The sequence below is a fragment of the Mandrillus leucophaeus genome, unplaced genomic scaffold (genome assembly GCF_000951045.1).
Source record: "Mandrillus leucophaeus isolate KB7577 unplaced genomic scaffold, Mleu.le_1.0 Scaffold71, whole genome shotgun sequence".
NCBI lineage: Eukaryota > Metazoa > Chordata > Mammalia > Primates > Cercopithecidae > Mandrillus > Mandrillus leucophaeus.
The window spans coordinates 15,899-31,552 of NW_012107697.1; the positions used below are offsets into that span (position 1 = coordinate 15,899).

Consider the following 15,654-nt stretch of genomic DNA (forward strand, 5'->3'; position numbering starts at 1 on the left):
CTCCGCCTCCCGGGTTCAAGTGATTCTCCTGCCTCAGCCTCCTGAGTAGCTGGGATTACAGGCACCCGCCACCACACCCAGCTAATTTTGTATTTTTAGTGGAGATGGGGTTTCACCATGTTGGTCAGGCTGGTCTCAAACTCCTGACCTCAGGTGATCCGCCCACCTCGGCCTCCCAAAGTTTCCAAAGTGCTAGGATTACAGGCATGAGTCCGGGTACCTGGCTTAACTCTCATTTTAACTGGACTTATTTCCTTCAACCTCCAAGCAAGCCCACAAACTTATTCGTTGTTTTGTCTGCTCAGAGGAAAATGTGGTCGTGTTGGAGGAGAAGACAACTTCACTGGCTCTGAAAAGCCAATGAAAACAGTACTTTGCAAAAAGTTGTGAATAACTCTGCATGTCAAAATTACTCAAGGCAAAAAAAAAAAAAAATCCCCCAGGGAGCTGGGGGGAGGGAAAACTCTAGTAACTAAACTTTTGCTTGCTGCCCTTCCAATAGGTAAAGGGCTCCATTAGCCAAACTCCCTAAATTTTTCCCTCCCTTCTCTTAATCCTGCTTTCTCCACTAGGCCACCTCCCACTCTTCTCCACCCAGGCAATCTGCCCTTCTGTCTCTTACTTTTTAGTGACAAGCAAGCAGTTGCCAGATGCCTCAATGCCTAGGGTAGACATTCCGTGGCAACGTCCCCTGGTCAGCTGGAAGCAGAGGATGACGAAGCTGGGGAGAACATATTACTCTTTGAAGTCACTGCCCTCATTTGACAGATGCGATGGGAAATAGCCGTGGATGGAAGGTGCAGTTGAAGGCACACTATCTCTAAGACACGCAAGCGCAAAGCCAGGGGTTTCCAAACGAACTGCATTCCTGGAAATGTGTCTGAACTTCTCTGACTTGGCTGATGCCTTATGCCCTTTCCAAGATAACATTCCTTTTACGGGAAATGAAGTGACTGGCCTGGGGTTTCATTCCACGTGGAGGGAAATTGGGCAAGTGCTGGACGTGGTTAGGAGAGAGGAAACTCAATTCTTCTCAGTGAAACCTCCACCCGAGGGAAGCTACCCCTCAGCCTCCCTTCTGAGTAACCTTCTCTGGCCATCCCTTCTCCTGCCATGGCTCTCGATTGATCACTAGGAGGACAGAAAAAGTGAAGACAGTTCTGGTTTGGGCACCAGGCATAGCATGCTTCCTCTGCAAAAAGTAGCGAATGACTCACGGAAAAAGAATCCCCCAAGGAGCTGGGGGCAGGGAAAACGCTGGCAAATGTGCAGACAGGGCATCCTCTAGCACAAGCATCCTGATCCAGCCACACTCTCCTCTAGCGAGGGCGTCCGCCTCTTCGCTCAACATAAAACCAGGTCGCTGGCTTAGAGGATACACCCTCTTCAGACAGTCCTGGTTCACCCTGGGCACCACGGAGGCGGAGGCAGAGGATGGGTCGCTAAAGCCTAGGAGACTTCTACAGACCCTCTGTCCATCCCCAGCAGACCGCATCTCACTCTATTAGGTAAGCCTAAGAATCAAAGGAAGAAATGCCAAACTCCTTTACTTCATCCGGACACCAAAGGACTGACCAGAGTTCTCTGGCAAGATCTTAGCATGGAAGTCACAGGAGCTTCTCTGAGCTCTCGCCCCGGTCTCGCCTCACTTCCCCAAGCCCTAGTCCCATGCCTCCCACCCGCCTTCCTCCTCAGTTGCTCTGCTGCTCCTTTTCACTACTAGGAACCCAGGAGAAAGGTCTTGTTTAAGCAGCCGGGGCAGCCAACTCAGAAGCAGTAACATGTCCTAAAATGGTCAAAGAAAACTCCACAGGTTTGGCTGGAGCTCAGCTCCGAAAGGGGGTAGAATCTGGCAGGGAGGACGAGTTTAACTTCCTTGTCACCCAGCCCCAAACCTCAGGCCTAAGATTAACCCACTTTGTGCTGATTACTTACCATTCCACAGAACCTCCAGGGAACGGGGGGACTGCGGAATCGCCTTGTTTTCTTTTAACATGGGACTGACGTAGGATGCTAAGTAAGGGACAGATGTCCAGATCTATGAAAGGAAAGGAGGGGATGGCAAATCAACAAACAAGAATGATCACACCCACATTCTCACAAACACACACGCCCTCGTCAATACGATCTTGAAGGTTTAGCTGTCTTTATTTTCCCACTCCTCATCACCTTCCTTCAGCCCTCGGCTCCTTCTTGCTCGCTGGAATGCTATGTACAGCCCCTAGTTAAGGAACCAGAGGAAATGGCTGTGTCCAGGGTGGAGGAGGGGAACCAGAGCATCCTGAGTCCCATGCATACTCAGGTCCCATTTACTCTATTAGTAGTTTGGAAACTTCAGTGATAGCACTGAGCCTGCTTTCTCATTTGTAAAATGGATATCAGCTGGGATGAGGGTTGAAGTGGTTAAATCAATGGACTGAACGAATATTTACTAGGCACCTATGATATCCCAGGCAACGTTTGGGGCATTCAGCCCCGACCCTTGGTCCCTCCACACAGGGCACCCTGCCCTGCCAACACCTGTTCACCTTGGCTGCATTCACGAGCCTCCAAGCATTGAGCAGGCCGAAACCGTGCTGGTGGCTATGGCTGAAGCCTGCCTCGTTGGTGACCCACTCCGCACGGCGATCCTCGTACTGAAAGGACAGAGGTCCTGGTTAGTCTCTTGCATTGCCAGTGTTGTCTCAACAATCTAACTCTGGTTTCCCTGCTTGCTCTGCCGGCTGATCCCGTCCATGCTCTCCCACTGTGGCTACTGGGAATGGATTCCCCAAAGGAAGCTGGGACAAAAGGTCAAAGCCCATGATGTCACCACCCCAGTGGCTTGCTTCCAGAGAGGGGCCAGGAGGCACAGCCAGAGCTCTCCTTTGCAGATAAAATGAGTTTAGGCCTGTGGTCTTTGTGGGGTCCCCACACCTGTTCTTTACATATGCCACTCTGAAAGGGACTCTGAAAGAGACTTAGTATCTAACACTTGGGACATTGAGAATCTAAAGCCACTGGACAGCCAAACTCTGGAGCAGCCTGGACCAGGCCACTCGTCTACCTGCTGGTATCTCACCCGGGTGGCGGTGAAGACAATGATGTGCTGGACGTCACGCCATGTGAGGCAGGGCCGCACCTGCAGCATTAAGGCTATCATGCCAGCTGCCAGAGGCGCTGCAGCTGAGGTCCCCGTGTGGCCCTCAGTGCAGCCAGTGCCCTTCTGAAGGTCCCAGTCAGTGGTCACCTGGAAGTAGAATGGGAAAAGGAAGCAGGTTAGAGACTGAGTTTAAGCTAGGGACAGTGGTGTGCACCTAGAGTGCCAGCTACTTGGGAGGCCCAGGCAGGAGGATTGCTTGAGCACTGGAGTTCAAGGTTATAGTGAGCTCTGACTGTGCCACTGCACTCCAGCCTAGGTGACTGAGTGAGAACCCATCTCTAAAAAATAAAAAAATAATAATTTTTTAAAAAGAAGCTAGAGACTGCATTCAAAGTTGTTATGGGGGGGAAGGTACAGGGCTGGTCCTCCGAACAGGACTCTCAGGTGGACCCTTCCCTTGCCACAGCTGAATCTTTGACTAGAGAGGGACCCAGTAGTAGGGCAGGTCCTGGCCTCCTAGCAGAATGTCTGGAGAACAGAGACAAAGATGATAAAAGTTACTTTTGAGGGTGTGGTTGTTGGGAAAAGGAGGTAGAGATAGGAAAGGGCTCCCATCCAGTGCAGATAAGGGTTTCCTAACTCTTTTCTTTTTTTTTTTTTTTCCTTGAGACAGGGTCTCCCTTTGTCACCCAGGCTGGAGTACAGTGGTAAGATCATAGCTCACTGCAGCCTTGAACTCCTGGGTTCCAGCGAGCCTCCTGCTTCAGCTTCGCAGGTAGCTGGGACTACAGGCGTGTACCACTGCACCCCACTAATATTTTTATTTTCTGTAGAAACAGCATCTTGCTATGTTGCCCAGGCTGGTCTCGAACTCTTGGCCTCAAGCAATCTTCCTGCCTTGGCCTCCCAAAGTGTTGGGATTATAGGCATGAGCCACTATGGGGGGGGCCTCCCAATTTTTGCTCCTAATATTCTTGCTCCCATTCCTAAATTCTCTATCCCATCTCCTAACTCCAAACCCTTCAACCCCCACAACCAAGCTAGACAGAGGAAGTGGTCAGGGGAGCTACTGGGCCCAGCTGGAGCTGGGACAACACTGATGGCACTATTTGAGGAAATCCAGTTTGGCATCTCCATGACAGGGGCTGGAATGATGTCGGCATGAACACGGGGAGTATGTTCCAGCAAGAAGACTGTGTCCTTGCCCACCCCAGAGCCCTGCATGGACTCAGTGTCTATAAGGCCCACCTGCCCGGCTCTACAGCTCTCAATAGGACAAGCTGCCTCACTGCTCTGGGCCAGATGCCATGAAACCCCTTCTCTCCATGTGGTTCTGAGGTGGGGAGTGAGAATGGGGCAAGGGGAGACAGTGTCTGTCTGGCATCAAGCTCTTTTTGGGCTGTCATCAACCTCGGAGCCTCAGAGGGTTTAGCTGAGGCGGGCCCTGCCGAAATCTGCTCCACTCCATGGCACTTGGATCTTTGGCCCATGGTGTCAGTGCTAACACCAGAGAATTTCTTTCTTCTAAACTTCTCTTCTGGGTCAGATACCAGGGTGGCGACTTCTGCCAAGAGCTGCCCTTTCTCCACTGTACTCACTGCTTCCCTCCCAGCTGTTAGAGCAGCTGCCAAGAGATGTAATTTTCACCCAGCCATGGCGCACTCCCAGAAAAAAAGGGAAAAGCACTCTCCAAGTGGTAGTCTCAATGAGAGTGGGAGCCTGGTTTATGCAAGGGAGCGGGTTGTTTTTTTTCCCTGTTAAGGAAACAGCCTTGCAGTGATAGTCTGAAGTGCGGCTGTGAAGCCCACGAACTTGCCTGTGGTGGCAGGAGCCACAGGCAGGCATTGAAAGTCCAGAGAAGCTTCGCTTCCCTAGGGAGCCAAATGGTGGGAAGCATATGCCCCCAGCCTCTGCCCTCAGAAAGACAGCTCCACCCAGCTGCCCTGGTCATTGACTAGAAACTGGCAACAAGGAGTTTCCATGGCAAGGACATTCCAAAGATGGGAACTCTGCTAAACATACTGTCTTTTCATTTCTGGGCAAATTACAGTTCAGATGGAAGAGGGTGGTGAGGGTGAGAAGCTGAGGTGAGTTAAGATGAGAAAGGCCAGGTACAGCAGAACAAGAGTGACATTATGTTGTAGAACCTTCTCAGGTCCCTGGCCTGAGCAGGGTGAGCTGGCTTCCCTAGAGTTCTGCTAGAGGGTGGAGCGTGGTATGTTCCTGTTCTTCCTCCTAACCCAGCCTGGCCTGCAGTGGGTGCCCTCTGTGCACACAGCCCAACCTCTCTTCCCTCTCTAGTCCACTCCCTTTTCTCTTCTCCCTGGGGCTAGTGGGAGGCGGTAGTAGGGGTCAACTGGCACAGAGCCTTGGAACATTGTGTTGACCAGAAGTCATTTATTGGCATAACAAAATTTTAGTTTTGGAAAATAAATTGGACCCAGCAGGAAGACAAAGCAGTCTAGTTCCCAATGGCCCCAGAGAGACCTCCCCACTCAGCCACTGGAGAAATCTGACACCACCTGGCTCCAGCCCAGCTCCTGCCTAGAGCCTCCTACGCCCACATTACATGGTTGTGGGCAACAGGGACAGGCAGGGAGCTCTAGGATAATGGTCTAGAGGCCTGGCTTAAACCTGCTGGGATGACGCTAAGCCCAGTTGGGTGTAGGTGATCATCTTCAAATTCTTTAAATGGGTTCCACAGGTTAGAGAACCTCCATGACCCTGCTCCAATCTCATTTGCTATGGCTCCAATTTTAGCTCCAGAGAAAGAGCTCTCTCTGGTGTTGACATGAGACACTCCCCAACTCCTCTTCCCACCCATCCCATAAAAACCACCACCAGACTAGCATTACTCCTGAAGACGCACATGACCAGAACTCAGGATTTACCTAAGGGCTGAAGGGCAATGGAATGATGAGTTTTTTTTAAGTCCACAGAAATTAGCAAAAGCTCAAATTTTACCAAAGGAAGACATTGCAAAGAAGTTGTTTGTGCATTTCCTTGAGTGTGAAAAAGGTGTTTAATCCATGTGACACTTAGTTTCTGTTTTTCTTTTGAGAACGAGTCTTGTTCTGTCAGCCAGGCTGGAGTACAGTGGTGCGATCTTGGCTCACTGTAACCGCCTCCTTGTTTCAAGTGGTTCTCCTGCCTCAGCCTCCCGAGTAGCTGGGATCACAGGCACACACCACCACACCTGGCTAATTTTTGTATTTTTAGTAGAGACAGGGTTTCGCCATGTTGGCCAGCTGGTCTTGAACTCCTGACCTCAAGTGATCCACCCACCTCAGCCTCCCAAAGTGCTGGGATTACAGGAGTGAGCCACCGTGTTTGGCCCCATGTGACACTTAGTTTCACATGGGGAACAGTGTGTATATTTGTCCTAAATCCAAATTTCTAAGATAAAAGCATTCCCAAGAAGTATTCAGAGTCCCCGGGTCTGCTCCTCCAAGGGTGGCATGCCTTAAGAGATCCAGCTCTGTGGGGGAAGAGGAGCCTGAGTGTTGGGGCCGGGAAGCAGGGAACAGTAAGAAGCGCTGTGATGCCCGAGACGTGAAGTCTTGTGGGAAAGGGGCAGGCCATGGAGGGCCCGGGAGGCACTCACAATGCTCCGAAGCATCTTGTCCCCACCACTGAAGGTGACTGCCAGCATGGAGGCACATTCTTCTGCATAGAAAGGCATGTGTCCCTCCTCATCCACAGCTCCTGGGGACAGAGGAGGGAAATGAGAGCTGAGATGAAGAGGGGATCCTGTGGCAGGGGCTTGCTAATGTCAGTTATCTTGGAGTTATCATCCTGGAGGGCTGTCCTGAGTTTGAAACATGATCTGAGCGGCCCACATCCCTCAGAGTGGTCCTGATCCTCTTCTAAACAGGCAGTCTCAAGTGGCAGAGGGCATTCTGTGCCACAATACCATTCTTTCAACAGGCTCTGGGGTACAACTGGAAGCCTTCTACCTTTATACCCACTTATTCATTCACATGCTCACTGTTTTCAACATTCATTACCCATCTACCGTGGGTCACACCCTGTGCCAGGCATCAGGGCCATATGGAAAAGGCCGCAGTCCTGGTCTCAAGGAGCCTAGAGTCAGGTAGAAGTCAGGTAAGGAAATAAACGCAGTTGGGGTGGCAAATGCTAACTGGGAGCACAGGCAAAGGGCACTTAATTTAGGCCCGTGGGCAGTCAGGGGAGGCTTCCAGCAGGTGGAAGGTGGCCCACAGAAAGACAGGCCACAGCAGAGGCCTAACCAGCTGTGGTGGGGTGGAGGCAGCTTGGTGATCTCCAGATGATGGCTTGAAGGTGTTCCCAGGGTATGTTGACATCTAAGGAAGTCCCAAGGTCCTCTGCAACCAAGGCTAGTCCTATCTGAGCCCAAAGAGATTATTGTGCTCACACAATAACTTAACCTAACCCTAACCCTCACCCTCACCCTAACCCTCACCCTCACCCTCGCCCTCACCCTCACCCTAACCCTCACCCTAACCCTAACCCTTAGACACACACAGAAGCTGGGACAACACGTGTGATGCCCTAAGCATCCGGTGACACACACACAGGAGCACAGAAACACTGGGAGGCTACCTATGGTGACCGTGTAGATGGAGTTGGCGTAGCCATCGTAGTTGCAGTTGTCGTTGTGTTGGCCTCCGTTGCCACTGGCTACCACAAAGATACTCCCAAAGCCCTGGCGACCAGCAATCACTCCGTGTTGTAGGGCAGCCTGAGGAGCCAAAACATCAGGGTGTCAGTTGAGGAACCCACAGAAAGACCTCCACCTACTACATCAGTCACCCTCTCCATCCCTTCTAGAAACAAAAGGAAAAAAGTTCAAAGGGCACTGGGATGGGGAAAAGACTGGAAGATGGACCCTGGATGTGAGGAGGGAGCTAGGAGTTGGCCCAGGATGTGGGGCAGCTGTGAGTTGAATGATGACTGATGGACGCCCTCCACTTATCAGAGGACAGGGTGGGGCCGGGCATGGGAGCTGAGGACAAGATGAAAGGGAGACAATCTCAAAGTACTGTTCCCTTTCCCTCTCTAGGAACGAAAGTCCCCCAGGCTTCCTGCCCCGACGTTCGGTGTTCTCTTCCTGAAAGGAGACTGCGCATGGAGATGGAGTGGGAAGATGGGTCAGCTTGCAGCAGGTCTTCTGGGACTGAATGGAGAACGCATCCTGTCTCTTAGTCTCTGTGCAGGCCAGTTACCTTTCCAAGCTGATGGGGGCCATCCACTGTCTTCCCATCATCATCTGGTCCCCAGCTGTTGAGAAATAAATACCTAGAGGGGACAGCCAGAGCCAGGCTATGGCTACCCACCCAGCGCCTCCCAGTCTCAGCTGGCTACCCTTTGACCTGCGGCTCTTAACTCCTCCCAAGGGTTCCACTTAAAGGCTTCTGTGATTACAAGGCACAGGGTTCAAAGGTCCATCCCCTCTCCAACGTAGAAAGCAGAAGTGTGCTAAGGCTCTTCTTTTCCTTGTGAATGTCCCCATAGCCCATAGTGGCAGAGAGGGACAGAGGTCACTCATCTCCTGATCTAGGGATCAGAGACATGTAGATTTTTTTTTTTTTTTTTTTTTTTCCTGAGACGGAGTCTTGCTCTGTCGCCCAGGCTGAAGTGCAGTGGCACGATTTTGGCTCACTGCCACCTCTGCCTCCCAGGTTCAAGCAATTCTCCTGCCTCAGCCTCTGGAATAGCTGGGATTACACGTGCCCGCCACCACGCCTGGCTAATTTTTGTTTTCACCATGTTGGTCAGGCTGGTCTTGAACTCCTGATCTCAAGCAATCCACCCGCCTCAGCCTCCCAAAGTGCTGGGATTACAGGCGTGAGCTACCGCGCCTGGCCCAACTCGTGGGGTAGAAGGCAGAGCACCCATGAACTTCTGTGGAAGCTCCTGGTTATCAGGCTGAGGAGTTCTCTATTCTGTCTCTATCAGGAAGTGTACCCTGTGGATGATGTCATGGATTTAAAGGAGGTATGCTGGGGGAGGAAGAGGTGCCATCAATGCTATGGGGGCCCCCAACCCCATTTCCTTCTTGTCCAGTCCGGCACAGCCATGCCCTGAAGGTGCAGTGCATTGACGTGGGGTGGGGGATTGGTGTTGGGCATTCAGCTGGCCTGTGGTTGGAGAGGAAAGCCCGCTTTCTTGCAGAGGCCTTAGGAGTTTAGAAAACAAATAAATGTGCACAGGCCAGGGCTTCTCATGTGGCAACCTGATTACGGCGGTGGCAGGGGCTTAAGGTTGAGAGCCCAGTGGCTGGGAATCTAGAGAAATGAAGGCAATGGATGTATTAGCTGAACCCAACGAGGAGACCCCTGCTCTGGCTGAGTCAGCCCACTTGGTTGGGCTTTCAATGGCAGATTTGTCCCAGGTGCTCCAGACTCTTGCTCTCATGTGCAGCTCTGCCTCACCTGCAGCTGTAGATGTCATTGATCTGATAGTGCTTGTTGAACGCCACTGCCTCCATGCTGTCTGTGAGAGGTCCATCCAGTACCCGGATACCTAGGCAATGAAGGCCACAGCAGCTCCTCACTAATGCTGGTCTCCTAGCTGGGGAACTGGGAGGTGGGGAGCCATATGTGGGAGATTTATTTTTCCCTACATGCTGTTTGTACATTTTGCAATTTTTTTTTTTTTTTCTTGAGACAAAGTTTCACTCTGTCGCCCAGACTGGAGTGCAGTGGCATGATCTCGGCTCACTGCAGCCTCCACCACCCGGGTTCAAGCGATTCTCCTGCTTCAGCCTCCCAAGTAGCTGGGACTACAGGCGCATGCCACCATGCCCAGCTACATTTTGTATTTTTAGTAGAGATGGGGTTTCACCATATTGGTCAGGCTGGTCTCGAACTCCTGACCTCAGGTGATCTGCCTGCCTTGGCCTCCCAAAGTGCCGGAATTACAGGTATGATCCCTGTGGCCACCGCGCCCAGCCCATTTTGCATTTTTACACCTTGTATATGTATTACTTGTCCCCCCACCAAAAATATATAGAGAGAGAAAGAGACAAAGTCTGGCTCTGTCACCCAGGCTGCAGTGCTGTGGCACTTTCAGAGAAGGGACTTGGACAGGGTTTCTGGCTCCCCCGTAGTCTCATTTATGGAGAGCTACTGCCCTCTGCTGGAGTATAAGAGGAATACAGTTAGTCAATTCAGTCTGTAGGTTCCCAAGCACTCCTAATAAGGAGTTATGGTGAGGGTTTCCCCATTCATTCCCTTCACCTTCGGCCTTAATGGACAGAGGTTGAGTGTGAAAGAACCACAGAACCACCTCCAGGGAGGAATAGGGCTGCTCAGCCCTCCCAAAAGGATAGAGAGCAGCCCATGACCATCAGTGTGACTGGAAGCTGGAGAGCTGGGAAACGCAAGGGCTGCCCCCATAGACGTATCGGATCATAGAGAAAGAACCAACAAGAAGGCACTTTGTAAATTATGGAACTACAAATAGAAAAACATGTTTGAAACACCACTGCACTGAAAAATAAATGAGCTGATATGTCCTATAGACACCTATGATAAACTCACCCTTGCTCTATGCTATGTGTGTCAGCTGGGCTATGGGATAGAGAAGTTTCAGAGTAGGGAGGGGTGCAGGAAATGAAGACTGTGGTCACAGGAGCAGCCTACCAAGGCTAGGCTGGAGGCACGAGTTACCTGCGATGCGGCTCCCATAGGCCACGCCCACGGCACAGAAGCTGTTGTTGGGCACAGCCGCGATCTCTCCTGCACATCGCGTGCCATGGTGGTTGCCATTCTCCACGTCCGGGTGGGGCATGGGGTCAGGGTCATTAGAGTTGAGGTCATAGCTACCCTCAGGGCTCTGAAATATTTCGGAGGTGACATGTGGTCATTCACTGGTTAGAGGGGGGTCAGGTCCTGGGATTCAGGGAGAGAAAGGAAATGGGAGTTTGGGACTTGAAGCTAGGGCAATAAGCTCATTTCTTTGTTTTTGTTTTTGAGATGGAGTCTCACTCTGTTACCCAGGCTGGAGTGCAGTAGCACAATCTCAGCTCACTGCAACCTCTGCCTCCCGGGTTCAAGCAATTCTTCCACCTCAGCCTCTCGAGTAGCTGGGACTACAGGTGAGCACCAACACGCTTGGCTAATTTTTGTATTTTTAGTAGAGACGGGGTTTCACCATCTTGGCCAGGCTGGTCTCAAACTCCTGACCTTGTGATCCGCCCACCTTGGCTTCCCAAAGTGCTGGGATTACAGGCGTGAGCCACCGTGCCTGGACCCAATAAGCCCATTTCTATCTGCAAACCACACTGGCTAAAAGATATGAGCAAAAGACACTGGGGCAAAACTGAGAAGTGCCACAGCTCCCAGCAAACTTCTCTTGCCCATTATGCGAAGGTGCCTACAGCTCCATGGCTTGGGAAACCTGGAATAAAAGGCAGGTAGGGCTCCCTAGAGGCCACGCTTCAGAGAGAGGAAGGTACTCGGATTTCCAACAAGAGGGAAGTTGCCTGCAGGGGCCATTCCTCACTCCTCAGAAAAGGACTAGAACTGGAAGCAGGATTGCTCTCCCTTAGAGTTAGAGCCACCTGCTGTGCCTTGACTACCAGTCTGAAATGCTGGCTCGGGAAAAGGAGAGGATGAACCCCATCTCACCTCCCAGGCTCCTTTATTTGGCCCAAAGACCTCTAGAAAAAGGGCCAAGACTGAGGCAACACCAAGAAGGAGGTAAGACGTGGTGGGTGAGGGGCCACTCACATAGTTGGGTGCAATATCCTGGATGGTGTGTTCCACTCCATCATCCACTACCACCACTGTCACCCCTCGCCCAGTCACATTGCGCTCCCACACACCCGTCACGTTGATGTCCCTGCCCGGGCTCCGTCGGTTATTCTGTAAGACAGACAGGGTGGGAATCCAGTGACACACAGCCCAGCCCAGAGGGAGACGAAGTTATAGCTAGCAATCCCTTTTCACCCTTGGCCTCCACCAAAGAGCCAGACAGAGATTGCAGGCCAATAGGTCAGGTGGGAACAGAGCCAAGAAGGGGCAGGTGAGAGCTCTGCCACAGCCTTGGATTCCAGGAAAGTTTGCCATCAGTCATGGGGGATTCGGGGTGAAATGGAGGCTAGGGTGAAGGGTTGGATGACACGCTTCTTTTTTTTTGTTTTTTGAGATGGAGTCTCGCTCTCTCGCCTAGGCTGGAGTGCCGAGGCGTGATCTCAGCTCATTGCAAGCTCCAACTCCCGGATTCACACCATTTGCCCGCCTCAGCCTCCCGAGTAGCTGGGACTACAGGCGCCCGACACCACACCCGGCTAATTTTTTTGTATTTTTAGTAGACACGGGGTTTCACCGTGTTAGCCAGGATGGTCTTGATCTCCTGACCTCGTGATCCACCCGCTTCGGCCTCCCAAAGTGCTGGGATTACAGGCGTGAGCCACTGCGCCCGGCCGGATGACACACTTCTTATGACAATGGTAGTATCGTATCACTTATGTCATAGCGTTTACTATGTGTCAGGCACTGTTCCAAGTGCTACACATGTATGCATTCACTTACCCTAACCATAACTCTATGAGGTGGGCACTACTACAGTCTCACTTTACAGATGGGGAAGCTGAGGCACAGAGGTTAAGCAGCTTGCCCAAATGCACATGCTAGTAAGTGGCGCAGCTGGACCTTGAGCCCAGGCAGCCTGGGGGCACCATCTGTGCCCTGAGTACTGCAGAACACCGGCTTCTAGAAGACAGCAGGAGGGAGGGAGAGCTGAGGGAAACACCACAGAACCGGGAAATGGTCCCTCAGGCGAAGGATGGAGGCGACTGAAGAGCGATATAGTCAAAAGCCCACTAAAGAACTGGACTGGAACCTACCCACCTGAAACCGCACACTGTAGGACTGGACTCACCAGGTGCCACTGCTGTGGGTACTTGGGGTCATTGAAGTGGACGCTGCGTTTGGCCCGCCTTAGCAGCCTCTGCTCTGAGTGCCAGCGCACAGCTTCATGCCCAGCCAACACAGCCTCCACCTGCTGCCGGATGGCCTCCACCTCCAGGGCCGGCCTGTGCCCAGCAGGCTGGACAAAGAGATAGTGCCCTTGAAGCTCTCCGATGCGTCCAGCATTCACCAGCCCTGCTGCCTGGGCCAAGGCATCCGCCTGCTGCTCCAGAGTCTCTTCCTCCCCGTCACCTTTCAGGCTTTCCAGGTGCACAGCCCAGCTCGGCCCCCCTGGGCCCTGGCCATCAGGCCCACCTGTCCCTGCCAGGCCCATGACCCAGGGAACCAGTAAGAAGAGCCCCGCTAATTCCAGCCAGAGGCAGGTGGGCAGGCCCAGGGGGGCATCCAAGTGTGGCACTTTCTGCCTCCCCTTCGGCATCAGAGCAGCGGACTGCAGACAGAGAAAAAGGATGTGGAAGAGATTAAAGAGTTGGTAACTGCAGGAATCTGAGAGGGAGATGCTGAGCCATCCACGCATTCCCCCTGGAAGTCCCCAAGCCATGCCTTTTAAATTATGAAACATCTGATCCTCTCTTTCTGTTCACATTTATCCCTGACCAGCAGGGATAAGCCCCCAGGTGGAGTGTGGGCCAGCACTAACGCCAGCGGATGGCCTCCCACAGCAAGACAGCCAATCCTCACGACACCAGCTAATCCAGCAGGAGGTCCGGTTGCCCACAGGCACTGCACCCGTCCCCTGTTGCCACCCACGGGGCTCAAAGCACACATCGCTCCCACAAACCACTGGCTGCATTCGTGACTGTTCTTTAGGACAGACCTCTTCACCCCTACATTTAGAGGGGACATAAATCTTTCCCTAGCTGCCTCCTCAGTCCAGTTGTCCTCAAGGCTAATTCCCCATAACAGGGCCCCGTGCCCACCTGGACTCTACATGAGGTTGAGCTCCTGGTCTGGCTAACCACGCCACACTCATGTTGTGCAAATGGAGAAAAGGCATCACTTTCACCGTGAGTAGTGTTGACTCAGCAAAGGCTACAGACCTGTGGGGCCCAAGAACAGAAGAAACAGCGTCCCACCAATCCCAGTGCGACCAGCAAAGGTTAGATCAACTCCAGGACCAGGGACCAGAGAAACTTAGTTGTCATTTTCAAAGATCTAAAACTGGTCATAGACTGGCGCAGAACTGGTACGGTGAGGCCAAATCAGTATAACACTCAGAAACCCCACTTCCTGTGCTATCATGCCACCTCTTTTCATTTTTTTCCCTAGAGGCCTAGCAAAAAACTTACCAAAATGTCTCCTGAAAGAGTAGGTAATAACGTCCTAGAAGTCCAGGTGGTAGTGAACTTCCTGATTTGTCTACCTCAGAAGGATATCAGGGAAAGTGAAAGGAGGGAGGAGGCCGGGGCGAAACAGGGGGAAGCCAGAGAGTGCAAACAAAACAGAACAGGCACCAAGGACAAGCAGGCAACCAGGAGAGAAGGAATGACGAGGGAACCTCACTAAGCAGCTACCCCTGTGCTGAGCTCAGGAGGCTGGCTTCAAGGAGAGGACTCAGGCTCCAGACTGGGCCTCCAATTGCCTGGGTTTTACAGAACCAGGGAATTGGTCTTAGGAGCCCTCAAAGAAAAAAAGAGCCAAGTAAGAACTGGGGGACAGACAAATGGGGTGACAAGACGTGTGTGTACCTATGGTGGCTAGGCTTCTTCAAAAGCCTTTGTTCTCCACTGAGTCCACCCTGGGGCAGGGCTTAGTACTCAGACACACACCCAAGCAGCTCTACGTCAAAGCATTCCAGAAAAATGGGAATTTTACTGAAAGACTTCCTGGAAAGGGAAAGGAGAACTTATGCCACCTCTCCTTTCCCTCTAAAAATCTTCATACTATATTTCTTCCGCTCTTTTTCTCTTAGGTTTCCAGGTGTATTCCCTCTCAATCCCTCCCTGCCCCGGGAGCCTCAATTCTCCCAAGATATTTAGGTGTCTGCAAACTCTACTAAGTAAACAAACAAACAAACAAAACCCTTGTTAGCCAGACAGTGGCCCCTCTAGGCAGGCTCCTTCAGACTCAGAGGATCCCACCACAGATGTCCGGAAGAAAGAGAAGCATGAGCTCCTTCTGTCTCCCAGTGGCAGAGCAGCATTTTTATCCCCCAGGCTTCTGGGAAAGGAACCTTAAATGCCCTCTGAAAGCAGGTCTCAACCTCTCCCAACGGCTAGGCCTCTCTTTACAGCTCTTAGTTGACAAGGAAGAAGAGAATGGGCAGCCCAGAGTCCAAGATCCTGCTCCCAAGTGACTGTCCTCGCTGTTCTACACCCGGCTCCTAGAAGCCAGCTTGGGTACAGGATCAGTTTCCCGATTCCCCCTCCATCGGCCTCGATCGCTCCGTGCAATGTGCCCCCTCTCCTCATTAGCACCCACACTATCCTGGAATCCTGGACCCTGGGGCCCCATCTCCCTGGGGTCCCCCACGTCAGGACCTCAGGCACCCTCTGTGGAGCTCCCTCATCCTCAGACGCCGGTTCCCCCCACTTCTGGGCCCCCCTGACTTCCCATGTCCAGCCCCACACCTAGTTCCCAACTCACCGGCCCGGCCGCAGCTGCCGCCGCCTCCCTGCGGAAACTCGCGGCTTCCCGGGAGCCGGAGGAGCA

The 15,654-nt window shown here is 52.4% G+C and overlaps 1 protein-coding gene across 1 annotated transcript; it reads right to left on the reverse strand.

The window, feature by feature from the left end:
- Positions 1–663: 663 nt before the first annotated feature.
- Positions 664–15,654, reverse strand: PCSK7 (proprotein convertase subtilisin/kexin type 7). Its single transcript, XM_011964823.1, has 13 exons — positions 15,589–15,654; positions 13,923–14,042; positions 12,953–13,432; positions 11,800–11,934; positions 10,738–10,903; positions 9,499–9,589; positions 8,290–8,344; positions 7,667–7,805; positions 6,687–6,787; positions 3,062–3,229; positions 2,529–2,636; positions 1,936–2,038; positions 664–721 (listed from the first exon to the last, which is right to left on the reverse strand). Exons 3-13 carry the CDS (start codon positions 13,418–13,420, stop codon positions 696–698), a joined length of 1,560 nt encoding a protein of 519 aa, XP_011820213.1. The 5' UTR covers positions 13,421–13,432; positions 13,923–14,042; positions 15,589–15,654; the 3' UTR covers positions 664–695.

What these genes read in the sequence shown, in the direction of transcription:
- PCSK7 (XM_011964823.1), bottom strand. Translation starts at nt 13,420, where the DNA reads ATGCCGAAGGGGAGGCAGAAAGTGCCACACTTGGATGCCCCCCTGGGC. An exon ending in TTGTCTTCACCGCCACCCGG is followed by an intron (nt 2,637 to 3,061) that starts GTGAGATACCAG and finishes CTGTCCTTTCAG; the next exon opens with TACGAGGATCGCCGTGCGGA. An exon ending in CCTGGAGGTTCTGTGGAATG is followed by an intron (nt 722 to 1,935) that starts GTAAGTAATCAG and finishes TGTTCTCCCCAG; the next exon opens with CTTCGTCATCCTCTGCTTCC.